We start from the raw sequence: 25210 nt of genomic DNA, 5'->3' as shown, positions 1-25210 counted from the left end.
ACATCACAGGATTTTTAGCAAGATTGTTAAGGGGACAGGGGAACAAGGGATATAGATCAGGGCCACTGGAATAGGCCCCCTAATATTTTCTTATCCTAGTTTATTTGCCTTCAACTGGAGAATATCCCTGAGACACAATTTTAAGGATAGATTCAGAAAATGGATAAAGAACACTTCTTACATATTTTTGTACTCCCATCACTGTTTATCAGAGATGGCAGGTATCCCCACAATTTTTTAATTCATTAAATCATTCCTCTGATCAATAATCAAGACCATTGGATTGTTTGTAGGGAATAAAAACAGCAACTCATTCAAGCCATTCAGAATCTAGCTTAAATCCTGGTCTCCAGCTTTCACTGCAGCTCCCTCTCCAATCAGGCTGCCGTGTTGGCTTGTCTACACATGGGGGCCTGGCTCATCCTGCTGTCTTTGTACTGTTCCTGCCCCACCGCAATATTATCCCCTTTATACAGACAGGGAGACTGAGGATAAAATTCCCATCTGTTGTGGCCTATCAGATCTCTTATATTTTGCTTTCTGCCTGTCTCTTCAATTGCATCGACAGCCAGGCTTCCCCACACTTTCTCCTGTTCCTGGTACAAGCAAGTACTTTTCTACCTCCAGACATTTGCCTGACTGTAACTGCTGAATGGAATGCTCCTTCATGAGCACTTTTTTGAGCGTGGTTGTTTCATATCCTGCAGGTCTCAGCCTACGCATTACTTCATCTCAACTGATGTAGCCCCCAGATCCCAATAGGAGCAAGCCTAATGCACTTCTAACTTTCTTCAAAGCATTGAAAACAATCTGTATTTATTTTATTTACTTTTGTTCACCGCCCTTCCTTTTCCTCCCAACAAAATGGGAGTTCCAGGAGGGCTGGAACCCCCCACACCTGGTTTTGCCTCCTGGTCCCCACTTCTAGTCAACAGTACTTGACCAGAGTTTTAAGACTATGGTTCACGAATAAAAAAGCTTTGCCAGTTTTTCAAAACACAGTTTAAATTGCAACTGTGTAGTGAAAACAAATAATGGATGGAATATATTGAGCACTTTATTCCAACATACTTTTATTCCAACATATGCTTTATTCCAACATACACAATACTATATTATTTTATTTAATAAGAACCCTCCATTTATCTCTCATAGCCCATAAAATAATTATAAGCCAGGCAAACACACTCACAAGTGTGTTTTTAAGTCACAAGTTAGTCTCTTGCTTTGTTATTTAACATTTCACACACACCACTCTTTTTGTACCAATAATATAATTAGTGATTCCCCCATAGTCCCATAGTCCAGTGTCAAAGCACATAGAGAGTTCAAGATATGCTGCTATTGAAGGTCCCTCCAGGGAGATAATATAATAAGAATGTCAAGTTGTCTTTGTTACATCAAGACAGACACAGCCAGACATTAGTTAAAGCAAAAAAAAAAAACAGATTTTATTTAGTAACTACAGACAGGAGGGTAAAGAGCTGAGTTCATTCAGACTTCTAGAGAACCGAGATCTAGGTCTTTTATTAAAGAGAAAATGAGGGAGTAGGGGGAGATGAACAGTAAGGGCTTGACAAGAGTTGGGGAATTGAAAAATTACCAAAAGTAGGAAGAAGGGGTGTGTTGAGAGCCACAGCCGAAGGGGCCCCAGCAAACTTCCAGCTGCCAGCAAACTTCCAGCTGCAGGCTGATGATTGGCTCACAGGGCCCCAGCAACATCTAGCTGATTGGCTCCTCTGCGGTGATGCTCATTGGGCTGTTTCCCTGCCCTTTCAGACCACGGAGCTGCTCATTGGGGGACTTTTTTGGCTCCGCCCACGTGACCCAGCCAATTGGCCTCAAGAGTAGGAGGATTGTGGGAGGTGGGGAGAAGCTTGTGTGGGAGAGAGAGGCTTGTGGAAAGCCGGTGGTGGCAGTTGAGGCTCTGAGGGTTTTTCCTGAGAGGCTGTTTTGTTTGGCGTGTGTGGTTCTAAAAATAAAGTTAGTTTCTTTTGACAAGTGGCTCCTGATTGTGCCCAGCCAGACTGCGGCAGGGGTGGTCATGTGAAACCCATCTAGGTTTGCTAACTGGTACTCGTAGAAGTTGGGCTCCTACCCTCCCCCAGGTACCAGGAACTTATCTTCAAGTAAGGGCTGGAACAAGCTGTAATTCTTTTGCCAGCCTTCAGTTTTCTCAGGCAGGCATTTTAAGAGGGACTAGAATGTGTCCTTGAGTTGTTTAGTGTTTATTCAGATCTTTGCAGGCCAAGGTTGAGGCCTAGCCCAAAAGAGGGCTAAAGGATCCTGATTAGAGTTTGGTTAAGGAGAGAATATTTGTCAATTATAAACTTGGGATAAAAAAAAAATCTAATTCAATTTGCAAATGGACTAACCCCATCTACCTACAAAGATGTCAAAAATAGTTACAACACAATTTAGGCTTTGAGGTTGAGATATGCAGTTCAACTCCCAGAAGAATTTACTAAAATCTTAACTTTCTAGAAAGAATCGTCTATTCTGTTAAATAAATAAATAAAAAGCCTATAAAACAAGTTATTTTACACCACACTGTGAACCCATAAGAAAGGGTTCCTAGCATTAAGTGCTAGCTGTTGGGTTTGGAAATGTCTGCTTTGCAGTGTTATGGAGTCTGAAGCAGGAGCCCTATAGTGTTGATAAAGATCTCAGGAGCCCCTTCACACAAAGTCCAGGCAGTGGTTTGGGGAAGTTGGAATCTACAGTGTTAGTGACTGAAGCTACAAGGATTCTCCCAGATTCTTCTAGATGTTTCTGCTATCTGGAAATTCTCTTCCACACCTCACTGTAGGTTTCAGTTATAACCTACTCCTTTAGGTTTGTGGCTCAGATCAAAAAAAGCCCCCTGGACTCAAAGGAGTCCTCCCTTCATTATAAAAGATGACATGGGGTAATCTGTTCTGTTTATTCAACCTGGGTAGGGCCCTGCCCAAGGCTGGCAGTAAGCATGGAGTCCCCAAGGACTTTTATCTCTAGCACTCTACTCCTCAGAGCCATGAGAGTCATTTCTAAAATCATCTCAGGCTCTGAGTACACCTAGGAGTAATTTCCTTTTTTGGGTCCCACCCTGGAGCAGATGTGTGCATTTAGGAAAATGTCACCCAACCTGTCTCTCCCTGCCTGACAGGTGAGCTGGAAGCTCCTGTCCGACTGGGTGTTTCCTTGGGGACAGTTTCCCTTCTATGAGAGAGGGTGTTTTCTCTTAATTAGATCTTAAATTCTACAGGCCCAACTGTTCATTGCAATAGAATCTGGGTGATGCTGTATTTTACCAAAGCCTGTTTTCAGCTTCATCTGTGCCAGAGAGGTAATTGAATGCCATGGTTCTAATGACACATTTTCCATTCCAGTTGCTTAAAGTTCCTTTTCTGATAAATAGTTTAGTAATTATCTCTTTGGGTCACCACCTGCCCCCCGGGGGGATTGGTCTGCTGGGCTGACCTGTCCTGTTCATGTCATATTAGAGGCCCTGTAAATTAGGAAGAACTCCCGCCATCTCCAGTCATATTATGATGTAGCTTCATTATTTATGAAAGTGGAATGTGATTGTCTTTTCTCGCTTTAAATTAGTGAGAGGACAAGGCACCAACAGGGTAGCATGAAAGTGCCAGCTTTTCAAAGTTCTTAAGTGTACAACATTCCGGACTATAGATCAGGTAAGAGGAAATGAGACAAAATGTAGGGTAGGGTCATGACCTTCCAGGGCTGTCCACAGAAGAGACAAGGTCTGGTATTCACTCAAAGGCTCAAATTTAGATTCTAATAGTATCTCCAAGGGAGATCATTTAAAATACACCATAATGTTGTTGGGGACATAGCTCACAATTGGGAACTTGCCTAGTATGCACGAGGCCCTGGGATTAAACCCTAGTACCGCAAGCTAACAAAGAAGCCACTCGCAATCCTGCCTTGGGAGCTGCTTTATTTAGTTGTTCTTTTACAACAAAAGTCTGATCCTTAAAAAAATCTCTAAGAGATGCTGGTTCAGGGTCCCGTCAGCCGCGGGAAACAGGGTGAAAGAGTGATTTGGGAAGGCAGGTTTGGACTACAGAAAATTCGGGAACCACTCCAAAGCCTCCGCCATTTGCTCCCGGAGCCGCGGCGGGAGCCGGGTCGTGGGAGGTGCTAGAGATCAGCCGGGGCAGCTGACGTCACAGCCCCTCCACTACCTGAAGCAGAGCGTGGGCAGCACGGGGGCGGGGCCGCGGCGGCTCGGGGGCGGGGCGCGGGCTGCAGGAAGGAAATACGCAGGCTGGCTGACTAGGGTTGGCTCCTGCTGGAGGCGGTGTCGGGCTCCGCCGGAACTCCAGGGTTGACCTCGGCCAACTGCTCCTGCAGCGCGCGAGGGCTGTGGCTTCTTGCGGTTCCGACCACCGGAAGGACCGGCCTCTGCGCTGCTGGGAACTGCCCGAGGCCAAGCCGTTGCGGCTGCGAACGGATCCATTTTTTGCTTCCCCCTTTTTTTTTTTTTTTCCTAAATGGGATTGCTCTCAGGGGCACTTGGGCACTGAGGCACATCCCAGCCCTATTTTGTATTTTATTTAGAGAAGGGTCTTACTGAGTTGCTTAGCACCTCGCCATTGCTGAGGCTGGCTTTGAACTCGCGATCTTACTGTCTCAGCTTCCCGAGCCGCTGTGATTACAACTTCTTTTTTTTTTTTTTTTCCCCTTGGTTCATCCGGAAAAGCGAAAGGTGCAGAAACAAAGCGACGGATACATGCATCTACTGTGTCCCTACACGTGCGTGGTCCCAAGGGCTCGTGTTGTTTCCTGGTACCCACGGTTTCAGGGCATACCAGTGTGTGGGGGGGAATTCTCCCCAAAGTGAAAAGTAGTTGTTTAGCCATTTCCAAGCTTGTACTTTGGGGGAAAGGTCCTCATACAGTAATGTTTCTTTCCGCACCCCGTGGGTTAGAGTTTGACAGAACCTGGCTCCCCAGAGTTCTGGATGCCTGCTGGGAGCAGTTTCCAGACACTGCCAATTTTGCCTATATTGAATGCCCTGCATCCTGATTTTTGTGTCTCATAGATCCTTGACTCAGTGAGACAGTCTTTAAGGTTTAGCTGAATGCCACAGCCCGGCCTCTTGATGCAGTCTGAATCCAGCAGGTGTGAAGAGGAGACCCCATCCCTCTTGTGGGGTTTGGATCCTATATTTCTAGCCTTTGCAAAACTCTACATCAGGGATATCTTGGGCATGAAGGAATCCCGTCAAGTGCCAGGTATGTGACTGGTCAGCCAGATGGATCCCTGTGTTGCATCTGTACCCTCTTTCCCAAAAGTTGCAGAAAGCAGAGGCTTAGGTGCTTTAAAGAGAATCCTCTCTGCTTAGAACTTGACCTAGTTTGGACCTTGGAATGAGTTAAAGCCGTCTCAAATTAAAAAAAAAAAAAAAAAAAAAAATTGCCTGGGGAAGTTACCTTTGTACTAAGGAAGCTTTTTGCCTGTGTTCAAGGTCTTCCATATTTAAAAATACTCAGTTGTCTTTCTTTGGATCTGCCCTTGGTGTTAAATATCATCAAGCCAGTTGTTCCTAGGCCTCTTGTGTCACCTGCCTTGGTGAGTGACCCACCTTCTGTAAATCTTAGATTTCTTCTTTGTAAAAATGATTATCAACCATGATTGATCTTGTGGGAGTTTGTTTTGTTTTGAATTAATCAGAATCAAAGAACTATGAACTCCATGGGGTAAGGACATCATCTGTCTTGTTCACCTATGTAATCACAGTGCTTTAAGCAGTGCCTGGCATGTAGTGAGGGAGCCCTCAAGAAAAGGCAATTGAAACAACAAATTACACATATAAAGATAAATAAAAGTTGTTCATTAGGCCAGGGGCTGTGGTGCACTCTTGTAATCCCAGCAATTTGGGAAGGTGAGGCAGAGGATTGCAAGTTCAAGGGCAGCCTAGGCAATTTAGTGAGATCCTGTCACAAAATTAAAAGGGCTAGGGATGTAGTGGAGTGCCCCTGGGTTCAAGCTTCAGTACCTCAAAATAAAATTTGGTGGAGTAATGGCTACTACAAAGGGTTATCATACCTAAAAGTACAACAAATAGAGTTTGGGGTAAATTTGAATAACTGGAGTAGCTGTGGGTGTGTCTTCACATGTTTACTGTGACAGTGGTCCATTTTATGCTTTGAATAAAGTCCTTGCTGCTCTGCCACTGCAAATTATTTTTAAAATAACCATATTTGTTTCCCTTTCTCTCTCCCTGCTACTCTCTAATCTCTCTGCCTCCCTAATCTCAGAGGAAACTTCCCCATTTTAGGCAGATTTATCTGTCCTTGAGTACACAACCACCATCCCAAGGAAGTGAAGTAATTCAGACTTTGGGAATGGTACCAGAAGATCTCAGAATTTACTGTCTCCCAAATTAACAAGTGAATTACAACTTCTACAGAGAACATGCGGAATGTAGCTTTTGAATTCCTTCTTTAAAAGCCCCCTATTCCTGCTGTTGAGCAGAATCACACAGCCTTTGGGACAGGAGTTATGTGTGTTTCTCCTTTATTAGCAAAGCAATAAACCTCTTTCCTTTTTCTCAAAACTGTCCTTGGGGCTGGGGTTGTGGCTCAGTGGTAGAGTGCTCACCTAGCACGCCAAAGGCGCTGGCTTCAATCCTCAGCACCACATAAAAATAAATAAATAAAATAAAGGTATTGTGTCCAACTACAACTAAAAAAAAAAATTAAAAAACAAACTGTGTCCTTGTAATTGGTTTGGCATCAGGGACAAGGACCAAGCTTCGAAAACAATATGAGAAGTTTGGTTATACACTTTTTTTTTTTTTTTTTTGGTGCTGGGGATTGAACCCAGGGTTAGTGCATGCCAGGCAGGCACTCTGCCAACTGAGCTATATCCCTAGCCCTCAGTTATACTCTTTTTGCTATTTTGAGTGAAGCTTTCCAATCAATAGCTTTTTAAATATCAGGCTATGTGCCAGAAATGGTGATCTTGAGTATCCACAGGTTTAAGTGGGTGAACTTTTATGTGATTCCACTTATATGTACAAATACATCTGAATGGATTTAACACTGAAGCCTTTTGTACAAATTTTTTTTCACCACACCTTTATTTCCTAATTATTGTTGGACATGGTCTGGTTTTTTCCTTGGAAGGTAGCCAGCCTCCCCTGTAGTTTTCCGCTTTCCAGAACAATCTGGTATTCTTTATAGCTCATCTCTAAAGGAAGAAATTCATTCACACCAAATGCTAGCCTTGTTTATGAGCAAGCAAGTATCAGGGATATCGTAGAGGCTTCACTTTTCCTGTGGGCAAAGGATTTTATGATGTACTAAAAACAAACAAATAAAATACTAGTACTGATTTTTGCTCCATTACTGGTAAGAGTGTTTCAGATGCATTTTGTTTTTGTTTTTGTGGTGCTGGTACAGAAAAAAGTGAGAGAGAGAGAGAGAGAGAGACAACTTGAGACTTTATAAAATTTAGAAATGTTTAAACAGCAGAGAATATCTTAAAATAACAAAGGTTAACCAAAAAAAATGATAAAACATGAATCATGTGTGTTCTGTAATAAAGAATGTGACTGGCCTTTGTCCTTGATCCTGGGAGGTAACCTTTAAATCCTTGGAATTCCCTGAGTGATGAAATGTCTTTGTTGTGGATGGTAGGCCCTTGGACCACACCTGCTGTGCTTATAGTTGCAGGATGGGGCTGTCTGTATTCAAAGAGCGTCCTTACTATTAGAGGGTTGGGGTTTGGAGCCAGGTCCATCAGCCTGACCCCTCAGAGGTCAAGTTCAGTCATATGTCTAATGAATCAATCATGCCTACATTATGAAAGCCCAATAAAAATTCTGGAGTTTTCCTTGGAAGGTAGCCAGCCTCCCCCGTAGTTTTCTGCTTTCCTGAACAATCTGGTATGCTGAGGCTTAGATGAGCTTTCCTGGCTAGTGATCTTATATTGATATGTCAGAGGATGATGTGTGCTGGAGATATAGAAGCTTCACATTTGGACCTTCCCAAACCTTACTCTTTGCTATCTCTTCATTTAACTGGTGCTAAACTGTACTCCTAAGTATAACATCTTTCTAAGTTCCAGCAAATTACCAAACCTGAGGGATTCATGGGAATCCCTAGATTTATAGCCAGTTGGTCAGAATGCAGATGGTCAGAGGATTCCCTCAAAACTTGGGGCTAGTGCCTGAAGTGAGAGCAGTCTTGTAAGGGTTTGTATCCTAAACCTGTGAAATTTAACCTGGCTGGAGTCTTAGTGTTCGAATTGCATTGCAAAATGTCATCTCCCTAAATCTGTGAATTTAGGGTTGAACTTATAAAAATATTGTAAAGTTTCTATGGTGGTGGTAATGCTTAGGTTTGGGGGAGTTTCTGCATTAAAAAAAAAAAACAATTAAAAATAACAGCTCATAACATGAAAAAAAGGTCTTTGTTTCAAATGTCCCTATAATGTCAAATTTCAAAGATTAGACAAATAACAGCTTTGTTTTTCTTCTGCTCTTATATCATACACAACACAGAAGATTTCTCAGATCCCAAAAGATGTGAGGTTTTCTCCCCATCAGAAAGCAAGCAGCAGGTTCTGCCATGGAACCAGCTGGGCATCCTATAGTACAATTTTTTTTTTTTTTTTTTTTTTTTGGTACAATGGATTGAACTCAAGGGCATTTGGCCACTGAGCCACATCCTCAGTCCTATTTTTTGTATTTTATTTAGAACAGGATCTCATTGAGTTGCTTAACACCTTGCTTTTGCTGAGGCTGGCTTTTAACTTGTGATTCTCTTAAGTTTTGATGTTATCTACCTGGAGATAGTGTCAGATCCCACCGGTTGAGGGTTCTGTCCCCAAGACTTCCCCTGCACAACTTCTGATGCCAGTTGCAAGTCCTGGGATGTTTTTATCTGTTCTTCTGACAAAGTGGCTATAAATTAGTGTTTCCACAACCCCTTCTTCAGGTTCAACTAATTTGCTTGAACAGCTCTTAGAACTCAGGGAACACTTATATTTACTGGGTGACTATAAAGGACATTCTAAAGGATGGAGATGAAGAAATGCATAGTTAAGTTATGAGAGAAGTTCTGCTGAGCTTCCACGCCCTCTCCAGATGTGCTGCCCTCCAGGAATCTCCACTGTTAAACTACCTAGAAGCTCTGAAAACCTTATCTTATGGCAGATATCTTATTGGAGACTTATTTGCATAGGCATAATGGGAGCATGGATAACTGGAGAAATATGATTGGACAATAAGGATAGGATGTAATGCTAAGAGACTAGGTGGGGAGACCCAGCAAGGACCTTCTGTTTAGATTCTTCTTGGCCTCTCTATCCAGTATCTTGCCTCCAGGGTATGTGGCAGGACCCCTTTGAAATGAGGAAGGTCTTAAGACCTACTATTGGACAAAGTAGGTCAGAGAATTCCTTTTGGCCATCTAAAGCAAGGGAAAACCAAAACCAATCCCTCATAGATAGCCAGGTATGACTGTATTTATAAGGATTATATTAAATGAATCTATATTTTAAAAGTATTTTATTAGTCATTTTATTGCTGTCATATTTCAATAAGAGCAATTATACATCAGTAAAATAACAGTTAATCTGAAAATAGATCCATCAAAAGTATCTTTTAAGAGAAAAAAAATAGGCAAATAAGTTGCTGTGGTCATGGGTGTTCAGGGTCTGCTGTTTGAAATCTATTGGTGACCCCAGGTCCCTCAGTCGTCACAGCTTGACCTTTCTCCTCTCAAGGGTGTGAGGCTCCAGGGATCCCCTGGTTTTTGTAGGCCTCTGTAGGCTGTATGTGGATCATCAGGAGCAAGGGGACCCCTTGGAAAAGGCTGGAGCATGAACTTGGTGTCAGCTAGCATTTGTCTGTTGTGATCATTTTCCTAGCCTGTTGGGCTTTCTCTCACTTGGCAGGGCTGTCATCCAGCTCCCTTGAGCTCTCTTCTCATAGGAGAGCTCTCACTCTGATGGAAGGAAGTGGTTCTCTAATTCTTTTTCTGTGTCCTTGGCCCTCTTCTTATAGAGGCCATGCATCTCTATTTGTGTGGTTCATGTTTCCGTATACTTTGAGACATTTCTTCTGTCTTTGTAAGCAATGTATTTCCTCCTCAGTGAATTTTCTCAGAGTTTTAAATGCAAACCATGTGTTATTTTCTTATACAGCTGTTGTCTTTTGTCCTGATTCTCATAAGTTGTTTTTTCTTGCATCAATCCTTGGAGACGCAACATTTTTTGTTGCATCCTCAAGTGACTATATATCTTTTCAAAGGCAAGCCATTGTCAATTCACGAGGTAAAAGTTTATGGGGCCCACATCTGTCTTTTTTCAAAGAAGTCTACCGTGTCCTTAAGAAAAGAACTGTTCAGATTTTTATCAAGTGTTACCAGATACAGAGTTTGTAACATCAGAGGAGAGGCAACTTGGGGACATCTTTGGCTTGTGTCACTAGTCCAGTCACCTCACCATCTTTTCCATAGACTTCAATCTAGGCAAAGCACTTTTTGTCTAGCTCTTTCCCCCATCTTAAAGGTCTTAAAATTTCATGGTTTTTCTGTGGATCCACTTTGTTCCCATTCAACCCAAATATTCCTTGATAGGGGTGACTCTCCTTTTGGGGAGACTCAGGCTTCTTCCCTTGTGTGACTGCCATTTTCAGCTCATGGCTTCCAAAGCTACCCTGGGGATGATCTCCCATCCACCAAGTCATTTTTAGAAGTTGCCCTTTGCAGACGGAGAGGAGTCTGCTTTGGGCTAAATTTACTCTGTTTTCTTTCTTTAGACAAATATCTCATTCTCTTAGTGCCTCTGGCAGGCTAAGGCTCAGGGGCTCCTGTCTATACCTGGGACTCTGCCATGAGTGACTCATCTCTAATCATCCTAAAGGGGAACAAGAGAACCACCCACAGGGGACAGTTTGGATTCAGGCCACAGGTCCCACTGTGGCTTGAAATCCATAGGCTCTGACCAAACTTGGTGGGAAGGGAAGGAGATGGCCAGATGCCTGAAGTGACCATGACTTCTTTGTTTACATTATATGCATTTATTTAAAAAGGAAACGGCCAAAACTGGATGCAGTGACACATACCTGTAATCCCAGTGATTCAGGAGGCAGAGGCAAGAGGATCACAAGTTGAGGGCCAGCCTGGGCAGTTTAGCAGGCTCTAAGCAACTTAGCAAGACCCCATCTCAAAATCAACAAAAAGGCTAGCATGTAGCTCAGTGTAAAGTGCTGCTGGATTCAATCCCCAGTGCCAAAAAGAAAAAAGAAAGAAAGAAATGGCCATTTAAAAGTTTATAACCTGTTTCTGAAAATAAACTATTAGCTACCAGTAAGAGAGGCCAGAGAGGAGGTCAGTCAGGACCCTTTGTGCAGGTGGCAGGAACACAGTGTTTAAGCTACGGTGGAAAGCTCAGGTGAGAATATGAGGGCCCCAGAAAGAGGTGCTGCACAAGGCAGGAGCTTTGGGACTTCAGATCAGCGTCAGGGACTCAGGTAGGGTCCCTCTGTCTGCCTCTGTCACCAGGTCTGAGAAAGGCTGTGGGTTTGGTTGGGTGGGTTCCCCAGTCAGGTTTCTCCCCTGGCAGAACTTTGACTGACAGCATCTGTAGTTTGGGTTTTGAAAACAGAGTTTTAAAAAGAGAGGTTTTTGAATTATAATCTGCTGGCCCCAAAGAGTATTTTTTTTATAACCTATGTGTCATCTCCTTTTTTTTTTTTTTTTTTACAAAAGGAAAAAAAAAAGGGCTCTGGCCAGTTCACAGAAATGATGACTGGTTTCTTAGAAAAGCACTGGTTTAAAAAAGCCCAGAAGCCTTTCTCATGGTTTCCTTTCTCTTTCTCAAAGTGCAGTCCTGTGTGGGTCCCATCAGATGCCGGCTGTTGGTAGGCCCTTGTGAGCCTTCTTCACGAAGGTACATTTCTTTCTTTCTTTTTTTTTAAATTTATACATAACAGCAGATTGCATTACAATTCTTATTACATATATAGAGCACAATTTTTCATATCTCTGGTTGTATACATAGTATATTCACACCAATTCGTGTCTTTATACATGTACATTTCATAATCACAATGGAAAGCAAATTCACCAAATCTAGTTGGGCAACATCAGTTTTTTTCTACACTCCAGACTTCTTTAAAGCCAAGCTTTCTGCCTCTGACCCTTGAGGAAAAGACCTTTAATTTTCTTGTAACTTGCCATTTGGCAAGGACTGTTTGTTTTTCTTTTTGCAGGGGAGGGGGGGTGGCTACCAGGGATTCAACTCAGGGGCACTTGACCACTGAGCCACTTCACAAGCCCTATTTTGTATTTTATTTAGAGACAGGGTCTCACTGAGTCGCTTAGCACCTCACTTTTGCTGGGGTTGGTTTTGAACTCGTGATCCTCCTGCCTCAGCCTCCTGAGCCATTAGGAATATAGGCATGCGTGGCAACTGTTTCTTAAGATTGGAATTTCAGCAAATAGCATACCACAGTGTTTTTACATCCCCACACCCTCCCTCAACAGACATTTAATGAAGCAGAAAATGTAATCATATATTATATGAACTTTGCCTCTTTTTTAATTTTAGGTATATTTTTGTACAATGGCCATCCAATAAAACAGGTAGATATTCTGGGGACCGTCGTTGGAATGAGAGAAAAAGATGCTTTCTACAGTTATGCAGGTAAGAACAATGATGTCTGAAATCAAGTTTATGTAAAAGGTCCTCACTTAGCTAAAAATTGAATTTTAAGCAGGTGCAGCCTTTCAGAGCATCGGGAGCCAGTTCACAAAGCCCATTCCTCTGCTGGGAGCTCTTGAAGCCCCACATGTAGACTGAGTGAAGAATGAGTTAGGAATGATACTGAGGAATACTATAAAGGGACCACTGCTAGGGAGCCAGAAGGTAGGAAAAATAACAGAGCAGTCTAGGATTACTGATTGACAGGGAGGACACTGATACCTATAGGCATAGCTAAAAATAACAAAGGACAGTTGTATGGATACAGATAAAGATGTAGATCTCTATTTTTTTTAAGTACCAGAAACTGAACTCTGAACTCAGGGACACTTAACCACTGAACCACATCCCCACCCCGCCCCTGTTTTTTTTTTTGTAAATTATTTTGAGACAGGGTCTCACTAAGTTGTTTAGGCTGGCTTTGAACTTGTGATCTTCATGCCTCAGCCTCCCAGTTGCTGGGATTATAGGCATGTGCTATAGTGCCTGGCCAATATATGTTTATAGTGATACCTTAAAAAGAAAAAACCAGATTAAAAAGTAGACCTTTTAAGAAGACAGAGAGGTGTAAAAATAACTTCAAAAGATTTATATCCAGAACAGTTAAAAACAAAAAATATTCTGGTACTCAAAGGGATAAACATCCACTATCAGAAAAGTTCCTTTCACTCACATGATGAAACAACCACTGTGGAAATCAGTATGGAGGTTCCTCAAAGACTAGGAATGAAACCACCACATGACCCAGCAATACCATTCCTTGGTGTTTATTCTAAAGATTTAAAGATTTCATCACTGTAGTGATCATGCATACCCATGTTTATAGTGCACAATTCACAATAGTCAGACTATGGAACTAATGTAGGTGTCTGTCAGTGGATGAATGAAAGAAGAAAATGTGGTATATATTCAAAATGCAGTCTTATTCAGCCATAAAAGAGAATGAAATTATGATATTTTCAGGAAAATGGATTGAATTTGTGAACATTATGTTAAGTGAAATAAGCCAAACTCAGAAAGTCAAGGGTCAAATATTTTCTCTCATGTGTGGAAGTTAGAGAGGAAAAGGAAAAGAAAGGGGTTGGGGGGTGCTCATGAAAATCGAAGGGAGATTGTCAAGACACGACTAAATTGGTCAGGGTAACTCCAAGTGAATTTGGGGACTAAATAAAGACACAGACACAGAAACTACCTTTTCTTTGGGTTCAGTAACTGTTCCTCAGCTGCAGCTCCACCAAGGGGGACGAGGCAGGCAAGAAAGAGAAAAAGCACGCCTGGGACCTGGATTTTATTGGGGAGAAGCCATTCAAATGAGGCAAGGGGTCAGGTTTCAGGGGGTTGAGTCTAGCTTCGGGATGTCTGCTGTCTGAAGATTAACTGACATCTTGGAAGGTCACACCCATCTCACGTGCTGTGTGATGACCAAAGGCAGAGCAAGCAAAAGGGACAACTGCGTGCACAGCCCAGACAGAGCAGCATCGTAAGTCCAGTCTGCTTCGTGCGTTCAAAATGCTCCCAGCTCACACAGCCCATGGCTGGCTCGCCACAGGAGATCAGTAGAACAGAGGAAAGGGACCAGAGGGAGGAAGGAGGAGAGAGAAAGGGGAAATACTGGGGAATGATATTGGCCAAATTATACTGTTATTTTGTGTACGTGTACAAATACGTAACAATGAATCCTACCATTATGTACAACTACATAGTGAACCAATAAAAAATAAATAAATAAAGGGTTTCTGTATTATGGATCAGAGAATTGCTAGAATATGATTTTAGAGTAGTGGGTCTTGATTTTTTTGAGTTTTATTTGAGCATTATAATACATTGCCTTATACAACTCCAAGAGTCTCTGTAGTCGAGAGACTTTGTTAGATATTTGGTGAGAAGCTTGACTTGAATTCCAAACCTTTGTTGTAATTGACTTTTTGTGGTATTATCTTGGATTTGCATTCTTCTTTTTTTTTTAATATATATATATATATATTTTTTTTAATATATATATTTTAGTTGTAGTTGGACACAATACCTTCATTTTACTTATTTATTTTTTACATGGTGCTGAGGATTAAACCCAGCACCTTGCACGTGCTAGGCAAGCGCTCTATCGCTGAGCCACAACCCCAGCTTGGATTTGCATTCTTGCTGTACTTCAGGAATAATAGAAGGTAATCAAACTTTGTGACCAAGAACATTTATTGGCAGTCTATACATGATTGATCATTTGTAGATACAATGTCATTGCTTTTCCTCAACATTTACTCTTTTTCCTGAAGACAATAGTCTCATGCATATTAAAATAGCACATGAGAGAGGAGATTTTGCTTGTCTTTCGCTTTTTTCCCCAGCATATGTAAATTTTTAAATCAGCAATAGATCATTCTGTCAGGCACAACCATACGGAACCTGTTCTCTGTTTCATTTTATCGAAGACCCTGGTCCTGGTTTTCACCAAGACAACAAACATTTACTAAGTTCCTCAGTCCACTCAGCTGTGGACTATGATACAATAAAGTGCTTCCTCTCTTGATACCAATGAGGAAATAATAGTGTCTTTAAGTTTACAAAGCACCTTCATTCATCTTTTCATGTTATTCTCTCCCTCATCTTTTGAAATAGAAAGGACAGCTTTTATTTCCATTTTGTAGTAAGAAAACTAAGGCTCAGTAACTTGTTCAAGGCTCTGCTGATGGAGGTTTGTGGGTCCAATCTGCTGTGCACTGACCCCAGTGTGCTCTGCAATTTGCGTATAAGTTGGATTGCCTCTTTCTCTCATCCTCTTCCTCCTCCAGCCTCCTGCCCCTAAATCAGCTAGATTTGATTTTTAGTTTTCTATTTTTTTAGATCAAATAAATGAGATTGTTGAGGACTTTAGTCCTGGTCTCAGAATTAGGCCCTTGACCTAAAGGGTCTTCACTTCATTCCTTTTCCCATTAAAAAAAAAAAAAAAATTGAAATGATGTTTGACTCTTCCCAAGAAGCCTTTCCCTCTGAGTGGGTGTCATGAGAGCACAACACATCTGTGGGCTGTGGGAACGTGGCAAGCGTCTGGATGTGGAAGCACTTGAGAGCAGAAATGCTTTTGCAGGGCTGGGGATGTGGCTCAAGCAGTAGTGTGCTCGCCTGGCATGCGTACGGCCCGGGTTCGATCCTCAGCACCACATACAAAGATGTTGTGTCTGCTGAAAACTAAAATAAATAAATAAATATTTAAAACTCTCTCTCTCTTTAAAAAAAAGGAACCCAAGTATAAGGGGGGGATGAGGTAATCCTCCTGAGCCTCCTGTAAAACAGGGTTCTTTATAAAAAATAAAAAATAAAAAGAAATGCTTTTGCAACTTTGATTCTGTTTTTATGGGTTGTGTTTTGTTTGGCAACTTTAATTCTTGTGTGGCTTGTTCAAGTGGAGCACTGCTTCTCTCCCTTCTGTCCTCAGGCCCAGATTGGCTCTCGGGCCACCTGCCAGGCAGCCACTCCCTGCTATCCTGGGGCTTGCTCTCCCTGACTCACCGCAGGCCTGTGCTGGGGGTATTTCTGCCCACACTGACTCATTCCTGGGGAGGACACTGTGCCACACTGCCAGCATGCTCCTCTTCTAGGGCATTCAGTGGCAGGCCTTGGGGACTGTGGCATAGAGTCTGCTAGAAGAGGTCACGAGCCAGGGAAGGGAGGGTTTGGTAGCAATGCTTGTGGTGTACAGAGCACCTGGCAACCACTCGAGCTCAAGCCAAGACCAGAATGTAGAATAATACTCATCTGCTAATTCTTTGACTTTTCATTATAAATCAAGATTTTTCAATTGGCCAGAGAAATGGTGATCCTATAGGGGTCATACTTTTTTTTTTCAACTCAAAATGTTTATCTCGATTTTTTTATTTTTTTGCTTCTTTTTGATATTTACTCATTAAAAAAATAAAATTTAAAATGAAAAGATTTTAATGAAGTATATAAAATTCATGTAAAACACTATAAATTAAACAAAACAATGTTAGTGTTTTAGTGAACGTCTTCCCTGATATTCCTAGAGTGTTGCTAATGTTGAAGAAATCTAGAAATGCCTTATTTCCTTAGCACTATTACTTGCATGTTTTTCTCTTCTTAATGTTTTTGAAATTAGAATTATAATTAATGTATATATTGAATATGAGATTCCTTCTCCATACTCCAAAAGATGCTGCTCTTAGCATTTAATATCATAAAAATAATTTCTGTTAAAATATACTGTTTAATGCTTTATATAAGTTAGATTATTCATAAGATTTTAGGACATAAGATTTCTGCTTGGCAGGGAAGCATGTATATTTTTAATAGTAGTGATCATAGATTTCTCATAACTTTTTATTCTCTCTTTTTTTAAAAATATTTTTTAGTTGTCAATGGACCTTTATTTTACTTAGTCATAGTGGTGCCGAGAATCGAACCCAGGACTTCACACATGTTAGGCAAGCATGCTACCACTTAGCTCCTCCCCCAGCCCATAACTTTTTATTTTCATATACTTATTCTAATTTATTTAACCAATTGCCTGTTTATAAACATTTAGTTATTTCCAGTTTTCAGTATTACAAACCATACTGCAGTGAGCAATAGATTTATACAAGATATATACATCCGTGTATTTGTTCTTTTTTTCCTCTTCAGTTTAATTTATTGGAAGTAATTGCCAAATCAATCGTATGTGTGTATACACACACACTTACATACACATTTCAAAATTTGATGAATTTCTCCAAGCTTGCTCTTTAGAAATTTAGTACTAACAGCATATGAGAATATCAGTATTTTAATATTTGTCAATCTAGTAATTGAGAGATTATTTAAACTTGCTTTTTAAAAAATGGTAACTAGTGAGTTTAGCACACTGACATATACTTATTGGAAAGTTTTATATTTTTTATATTTTCTACGAATTTGCTATTTTTTCCTCTTCTGGTCTTGGTCTTTTTCTTATTAATTTATATGAGCTCTTTACATATAAAGCACCAACCCTGTCATCTGGAAAATTGCTACCCATTACTGGCTTTTAGGTCAGCAAACATATCAGACTGTTTTTTCAAATGAGTTCTAATTTTTAGGTTCTGCTTTAAAAAGTGTTTCCTACCAGCTGGAAGCTCCGGTTGAAAGTGTTCACCCGTATCTTCTTATCTTAAGAAAAATTAACAAAATGAAACCCATCTGAGAAGTATTTACAGCATATTGCAACAGAGATTTAAGCTAGCAATAAAACATTTTTGCTTTATTTATATTTCTTCTATATATTACATATGCTTTTACAACAGACTACTTGATGATTTTTTTAAAAATCATGAGGCCCCCCTGAGCCCATATTTAACAACTTCTCTTCTGAATTTGTCAAAAATTAGTTAAAGAAAAATCGTCCATCTTCCCAAGCAAACATCCATATTTCTCTACAGTTACAAATCCAAATACCATGGAAATTGTCTTACTTTTCCCCCCACAATCAGGAATAAAATAAGTCAGACCAATATGGATTTTGTGACCAAGATATAATTATTTTATCTTATGGAAATAAAAGTCTGCCCTCTGGGACATGCTTGGCTTTCCTTACACCCCCTACAGGGGTAAGGGTGGGACAGCAGCCCTTCCACAAAGAGAAACCCAGGCCAAGTGATGTGGAATGCTTTGTTTCGGGAAGTCAGCATGCTAGTCAAAGAGAAGTGGTGACAGAGGCATTGCTCTGCATGCCCCTGACCACAGACCACGTGATGCTTTCTGCTTGCAGCAGGGCAAAAAAGGCTAATGTTGTGTGTGGGCAGTGATTGAGAGTTTTGCACGGGGCTTCCTGAGGATGCCACTTTTAGCAGAGAGGTGTAGACTAGACACAGCGCCCTTGAGGTAAAATAATCGAAATGTTGGATGCATCCCAGTGGGATTGTGTGTTGTGCTCACGTGCACAGGCAAGCAGTTCATGCTGGTGTATGGCGAGAGATTGTTTCTAAAGATAGAGGGAGAGTTTGATAAGGGATTTGCCCCTGTCGGCTATTGAAAAATGTCATCTTTCAGTAAGGCTGAATGCTGTAATGACATGTGCACTCACCAGCTCTGCCCTCCTTGCTCCTCTGCCTGTTTACACTTCTCTTGCAGTGGACGACAGCACTGGAGTAATAAACTGTATCTGCTGGAAGAAGTCAAGCCGTCCTGAGTCTTCTTCAGGTAATTTTATTTGTCGTGTTCCTTTGCTTTTCAGCTAAGCAGTGGATTTTACTCAAAGCACCTCACTGGAGAATGGCTACAGGGCTAAATATTCACATTGATCTTCTGTGAATTACAGGGATGGACTTGAAGCACTGTATCCAGAGCTTTTGCTGCTCTGAAAACTGGCACCTTGGTCAAGGGCATGGCTTCTCTTTCTCCCAGCTTTTTGGTGCTCACTTCCTCCTAAACTGCAGGAATTAGAACGGATCCTGGGGGAATCAGTGATTTGTTTTTACACTGGTAGCTACTATGTAAGTCAAGACCAACGTTTTAAAGGCCCCTGCTCTTATGTGGTTGTCTCTCACCTCTATGCTACCATGATCTAGATTTTTTGAAATTTCTAACACAGTCAAACAAATGCCAGATAGAAATTCTTGTTGTTAAGATGAGATTCCTTTGGAAGATAGCCACTAAATAATATAAACTGCAAAACAACTTTAAAATTGTGTATTGAACATAGTGACTATAACTGAAATAACATTTATGGTGCTGCGGATCAAACCCAAGTCCTGTTGCTTGCTAAGAGAACGCTCTGTCACTGAGCTACACCCCCAGCTCTCTGGAATAATTTTTTCCCCCATACCAGGGATTGAACCAGGGGCACTTATCCACTGAGCCACATCCCTAGCCCTTTTTTTTATATTTTATTAGAGACAGGGTCTCACTGAGTTGCTTAGGGCCTCACTAAGTTGCTAAAGCTAGGTTTGAACTCAACGATCCTCCTGCCTCAGCCTCGAAGCCGCTGCGATTACAGGTGTGCGCCACTGCACCTGGCTTCCTCTGGGATAATTTTTAAAGTTAAGTTCATAATATTTAAACTGCATCATGCTTTACTCGTGATCATTTTTGGCTTTAGAGAAGGTACAGAAACTGGCCTCTTGGTTTTCCTGTTTTACAACATGATTCAGCATGGTGCCCTGCACATGGGGCTGTTTAGTGACTTGTGCTATACATGTCAAGAGGTGTGTGATGCTTGCAGTGGCTTCTTCTTTCCTCCTTGCCAATAGGTGTCAAAATCTCAACTTCCTACTTTGAGTCTACCAAGCAGTGGTGTGCTCATTTGCTTAGTTTCCTGATATAAATACATTTAGAATTTGGCCATCAGTTTCACGTAACTTTGGCATTTTCATTCCTAATTTGGGAACATCTAAATCAATGAGCTCTGCAGATAAATTTAAGGAGGATAACAGGTTTTTATGCAGATTATCTTTTAGGTAAAAAATAAACTTGTAAGACAATCAAATATCTGGATTTTCATGTATGTAGGGTATTTTCTTAAGTTTGTTTTGTGCTGTTACTACTTTGTATCTGAAACTGGGTAATTTATTTAAGAAGAAAACAAGTTTATTCTTCACAGTTCTGGAAGCTGGGGAATCTAAAATTTGTGTGCTGACAGGTTTTGACATCTGGTAAAGGCTAGTCCCCACTTTGAGGTGGCACCTTGAGTGCTGAGTCCTCCATGGGAGAGGAGCACGGTTCCTCCCATGGCAGAAGAGCAAACTAGAGAATCCTTTTGACAGTGGCATTAATCCAGTTCTGCTAATCTAACCCCATAACCTAACCCTTCCCAGGCCCTCTCCCAACATGGGTTATGTTGTTGTTGTGGTTTGGATCAATGACTCCCAAAGACCAATGCATAAAAGCCTGATCCTGGTGCTGTGGACCATAAGCTGTGAGGCCAGGGGGAGGTCTTTAGGTCACTGGGGGCATGCCCTCAAAGGGACTATGTACCCAGGTCTCTCCCTTGCTTTGTTTTTTGACTCAATGCATGATTGCTCACTCTGACATGCACTGCTCACCAGAAGTCAATGAGGCTGCCTGATCTTGCACGTGAAATTCCAGAACCATGAGCCAAAATAAACCTCTTTCCTTCATAAATGGTCTGTGTCAGGTATTTCCTCTGAGTGATGGGAAGCTGACTAATATAGTTGTAGTTTCTAACATGAATTTGGGAAGGGATCAAAAACATTCAAATCATAGCAGTATTGATATCATTTGTAGATTTATGGATGTTGTCACAATCTTTAATCAGAAGGTATATATTACTTGATTTTGATGGAGAGTCAGCAGACTTTCTCTGTAAAGGGCCAGACAATAAATACTTCCTACTTTGTGGACCATATACTTTAGGTCAAACTACTTAATACTGCCATTTTAATATAAAAGCAACCATAGATAATATATAACAATGGCACAACTGTGTCCCAATAAAACTTTATTTATAAAAGCAGGTTGTAAATGGATTTGGTCTATGGATGATGGTTTTAAATATTATTTTAGTTTTTAAAATTAACTCTAATAAGAAATGGCATCATCAGGAATATTATATAATTCTTACACTTAGTAATTTTTAGATTAATAAAATGGCTAATGTAATACTAAGAATATTGAGAGTAAGTTTTTAAAAATATCTGTGAATAGCTGAATTGAGAGTAGCCTTAATTTGAAATTGCAAATAGAGAGGATAAGAGTATCCAGAGAAACCCTAAAAATGATTCTTATCATATTACCCATGAAGTGATGTTTTTAAATTGTTCCCAATTTGCCCATTCTCTCCTTTTAATTTAATTGCCCAAAGTTTAAAAGCTTTCCATTGGAAAGTGGCCAATGAAGACATTTTTTAAAACAAAATTTAGTCTAAGTCAAAATTAGTCATGTTCCACTTAATTAAAGCATAAGAATATAATGTTAGCTCCCATAAATGTCACATTGAATGTGCTTTGCTTATGAGCAAAGTTAAGAAAGCTTGGCCTTTAGTATTAGAATGTTAAAGGGGATTTATCGTTCAAGATGGAATAGACTATTTAAAATGAAATTCTGTCAGGCTCCAGCCGTCTCATTACATTCATTAAATTACACACTGGAGCCTTCTCTTGGCAATTTGGCTCACCCTTGCAGTGAGAGCTGGGCCTCTTTTTCGCAGACCAACTGTCAGCCTGATAATTTCAGTGGTGCTATATGAAGCCTTTTTTTATTATGTCACCTATAATGTCTGTGTAATGGGCAATGAAATTTATAAATACCTCTAAAACTCAGCCCAAGAAGAAGGCGGCCTGGGGATAAAAAATAAATAAATAATGGGTGGAGCAGCCTTCTGGGAAGTTATTCTTGGATGTTTTCTGAAGAGAAACCCAGTAAGCTGAGCAACACTAATACCAAGTGTTCCTTGGTTTCCCTGGGTATGGCAAATGTGTCAAAATTAATGCCTCTGCTTGTTACAAAGTCACAGTTTCAAAATTGTTTTAGGTCAAAAAGCAGAAAAATTTGATTCAGAGACCAAAAGAGAGATTTGCTCCATTTTAGAAACATCATTAGAATACAAACCAGAAATAATATGACAGTAGAAATAAATCAGCATTTAGCAAATGTGGTTGCCTCAGGTAGATAACAGTATTTAAAAAGAGTTCACCTTGATTGCTGTCTTGTAGCTTACACCGAACAACCCAAAGAAGACGGAGTTGTATATTTATCCCAATAAACACATTAAGCTCTCATAAGTCCCTGGCTGCTATCAAGAATGACAAGAGGGATGTTCTCACAAATCAAGATCTTTTCAAGGTGTTATACAGTAGAATGAAGTCCCCTAAACATAAAAAGGAAAACAATGGAGTGAGGAGAGTGCATGTAATAAACATCACTGATAATCCTTCCCTGAGATTTAATAGGAACTAACAAAAGCTGAAGAGATAAAGGGCAGATCTATAAAGAAATACAGAGAGGAGATAATTTCACATAAAAACACGGAGCCACTCTTGTGATTTAAAAGCAAAATAAAACTTCATGGAGTCATGATGTGTTGATTAAAGCACTAGAGGCCCCAGTGACTGAAGCCGGCGTCGGAACTGTGAGGACGTGCACGTGCGTCACTGGTGACATCATGTCAAGGCAGAGTGGCTGGGGTTTGCCAGACTCTTTTCTGGCAAACATTCTGACAATATGCCGTGAACTGTACATTGTTTGTACACTTTTTATCCAGTAATCCCCAACGAAAGACCCCAAAGAAAATAATTTGTCTAGAGATCTGAATTATTATCACAAATACCATACATTAATTATTTCTGATATTCTGGCATTGTGTTAAGGGTTAAATTAGATCATACACAATACCTTGATGTATGAGGTACTCTACCATTATCCCCAGTTCATAACTGAAGAAACAAGAGATGTATGAGTGGAGAAGAAGAGACAGTGAGGTTAAGCAACCTGCCCAAGGTCACACAGCTAACAACAGGTAAACTGAGATTCAAGTCAGGTCTTTCTGACTCCAGGAGTCAAATGCTGACCTCTAGCCTATATTGCACCCCCCTCAATGCTAGTGATACAAAAGTAATAAAAATGAGGGGCTGAGAATGTAGCTCAGTGGTAGAGTGCTTGCCTACTGTGCATGAGGCCCTGAGTTTAATCCACAGTTCCACCAAAATAAGAAATATTTTTAAAGGGAGGGGCTATTTAGTGAGACTAGTAAAATAAACTAGCATATCGGCAAGATAATGCTATATTGTTAATTAAAATGCTGAGTTCTGTAGATTGTGTGGATACACGAGACTAGAAGGAGCACTGGTACTGATTCATCTGACACTCTGCAGGACCATAGTGGCTGTCCTTGAAACTTGCAACTAAATCAGCCAGGGAGAATAATGCAGGACTGTCCTATTTGGAATTATGGTAGGCAGAAAAACAGTACATACAATCCTTTTTTTTTTTTTGGTACCAAGATTGAACCCAGGGGTGCTTTAACCACTGAGCCACATCCCTAGCCCTTTTTTGTATTTTATTTAGAGACAGGGTCTCTCTGAGTTGGCTAAGTTGCTGAGGCTGGCTTTGAACTCCCAATCCTCCTGCCTCAGCCTCCCCATTTGCCAGGATTACAGGTGTGCACCACCTCACCTGGCAGAACATACAATCTTTTACACCAATCAACTCTGACTATGGAAAATGTAGGAACCTCTTGGGATAGCAACAGAGAATAAAGGATAAGTGAGAAGGCTCTGCAGCCAGTGACTAAGCTGCAGCTTCATTTGGGCAAAAGTTGCTTGATCTCTGTGTGATTCAGTTTCTTTCTCTGAAATAGGGCTAGTAATATGTGGGAGTAGTTGTGAGGATTGGCTGTGCTGAAACATTGAAAAGGTTTAAGAGTAGCACCTGTCTACCTGAACATCCATGGCTGTTCTTTTAACTAACATGGTTTGGAAATCAAAAAAAAAAAAAAAAATTGAGGGGTAGAGATTATTTAGGATTGAGTGTGCATTGGCTTCTTTTCACCATGACATTACCAGGGATTGAACCCAGAGGTGCTTCACCACTCGGCCACAGCTCTGCCTTTTTTTATATTTTATTTAGAGACAGGGTCTCATGGAGTTGCTTAGGGCCTCACTGAATTGCTGAGGCTGGGTTTGAACTCAAGATCCTCCTGCCTCAGCCTCCTGAGCTGCTGAGATTACAGGTGTATGCCACGACACCCAGCCCATAAGGGTGTATTCTTGAGTTGTATGAGAATGAATGAGTGAGTGTGTAAGAGAATGAATGAGAGGTGAGGGGTTGGGATGTGGAGCACTGAGGTAGGACAGCTGTTTGCAGGGACACCTTAGAGGGTTATTTAGAGCTCTAAATAGACCCTGTAGAGCCCTGACTGCTGGCATTGCAGAGGTGGGAAAGAAGGCCTCGAGACTGCCCTGGAGCTTGCCTACTTGGCCTGTCCAGACTCCTTCTCTCTGCTTTTGAATAATTACAGCTATATCTTATACCTCTACTGTTCAGTTGAGGATTTCAAAGGTTACAAGGATTTCCAATAGTATAGCAACTGATCAGAAGGAGAATAAATGTGCTGTGTGGGTCTTGCTCTTGAACTTTGTCCGCAGTGTGGTGGAGTGATGGTGTTAAACCTCTCTCTCTCCTGCCCCCTTCACACTGCAGCTGGTCCAAGTGCAGCAAGTGAGCTGAGTCTGACCTCACAGCTTAAGAAGCTTCAAGAGACCATTGAGCAGAGAACCAAGGTAGAACTTGGGGACATTATCCGAATCAGAGGCTACATCCGCACATACAGAGAAGAGCGAGAAATTCGTGCCACTGCTTATTGTAAGCACAAGAAGTTTTTGTCAAATTGGTTGTTATTCTGGGAGTGAGTCCAGTGAAATAAGATTTCATTCTAATGGGGGGAATTATATTGTATAACATGCTTTTTTTTAGAAAAGCAGAACTTCACAATTTTATTTGGAAGAAAGTTAATAATAAGTAAATAAGGAAAGAATAAATTATTGGCTATATATAGTTGGCA

The 25210-nt window shown here is 40.9% G+C and overlaps 1 protein-coding gene across 7 annotated transcripts in view; it reads left to right on the top strand.

Annotated features, from left to right (window-relative positions):
• The first annotated feature begins 4297 nt into the window (after positions 1 to 4297).
• The window catches only part of Stn1 (STN1 subunit of CST complex), a 42742-nt gene continuing 21829 nt past the window's right edge, over positions 4298 to 25210 (top strand). For 3 of the 7 annotated variants that reach the window (XM_048807278.1, XM_015494751.2, XM_048807277.1), the window contains exons 1-4: positions 4301 to 5240; positions 12571 to 12666; positions 18826 to 18894; positions 24850 to 25011. In XM_048807278.1, coding sequence (XP_048663235.1) covers positions 5087 to 5240; positions 12571 to 12666; positions 18826 to 18894; positions 24850 to 25011 — 481 coding nt within the window. In that variant the 5' untranslated portion in view covers positions 4301 to 5086. Of the gene's footprint in view, positions 5241 to 5272; positions 5578 to 11758; positions 11911 to 12570; positions 12667 to 18825; positions 18895 to 24849; positions 25012 to 25210 lie in introns of those variants that run through there. The other 4 variants (XM_015494750.2, XM_048807281.1, XM_048807280.1 and 1 more) reach the window with 4 other exon arrangements.

Source organism: Marmota marmota, unplaced genomic scaffold (genome assembly GCF_001458135.2).
Source record: "Marmota marmota marmota unplaced genomic scaffold, marMar, whole genome shotgun sequence".
In the NCBI taxonomy this organism is placed as follows: domain Eukaryota; kingdom Metazoa; phylum Chordata; class Mammalia; order Rodentia; family Sciuridae; genus Marmota; species Marmota marmota.
The sequence above is the reverse complement of the archived record's forward strand: the minus strand, read 5'-3'. Positions and strand labels throughout refer to the sequence as shown.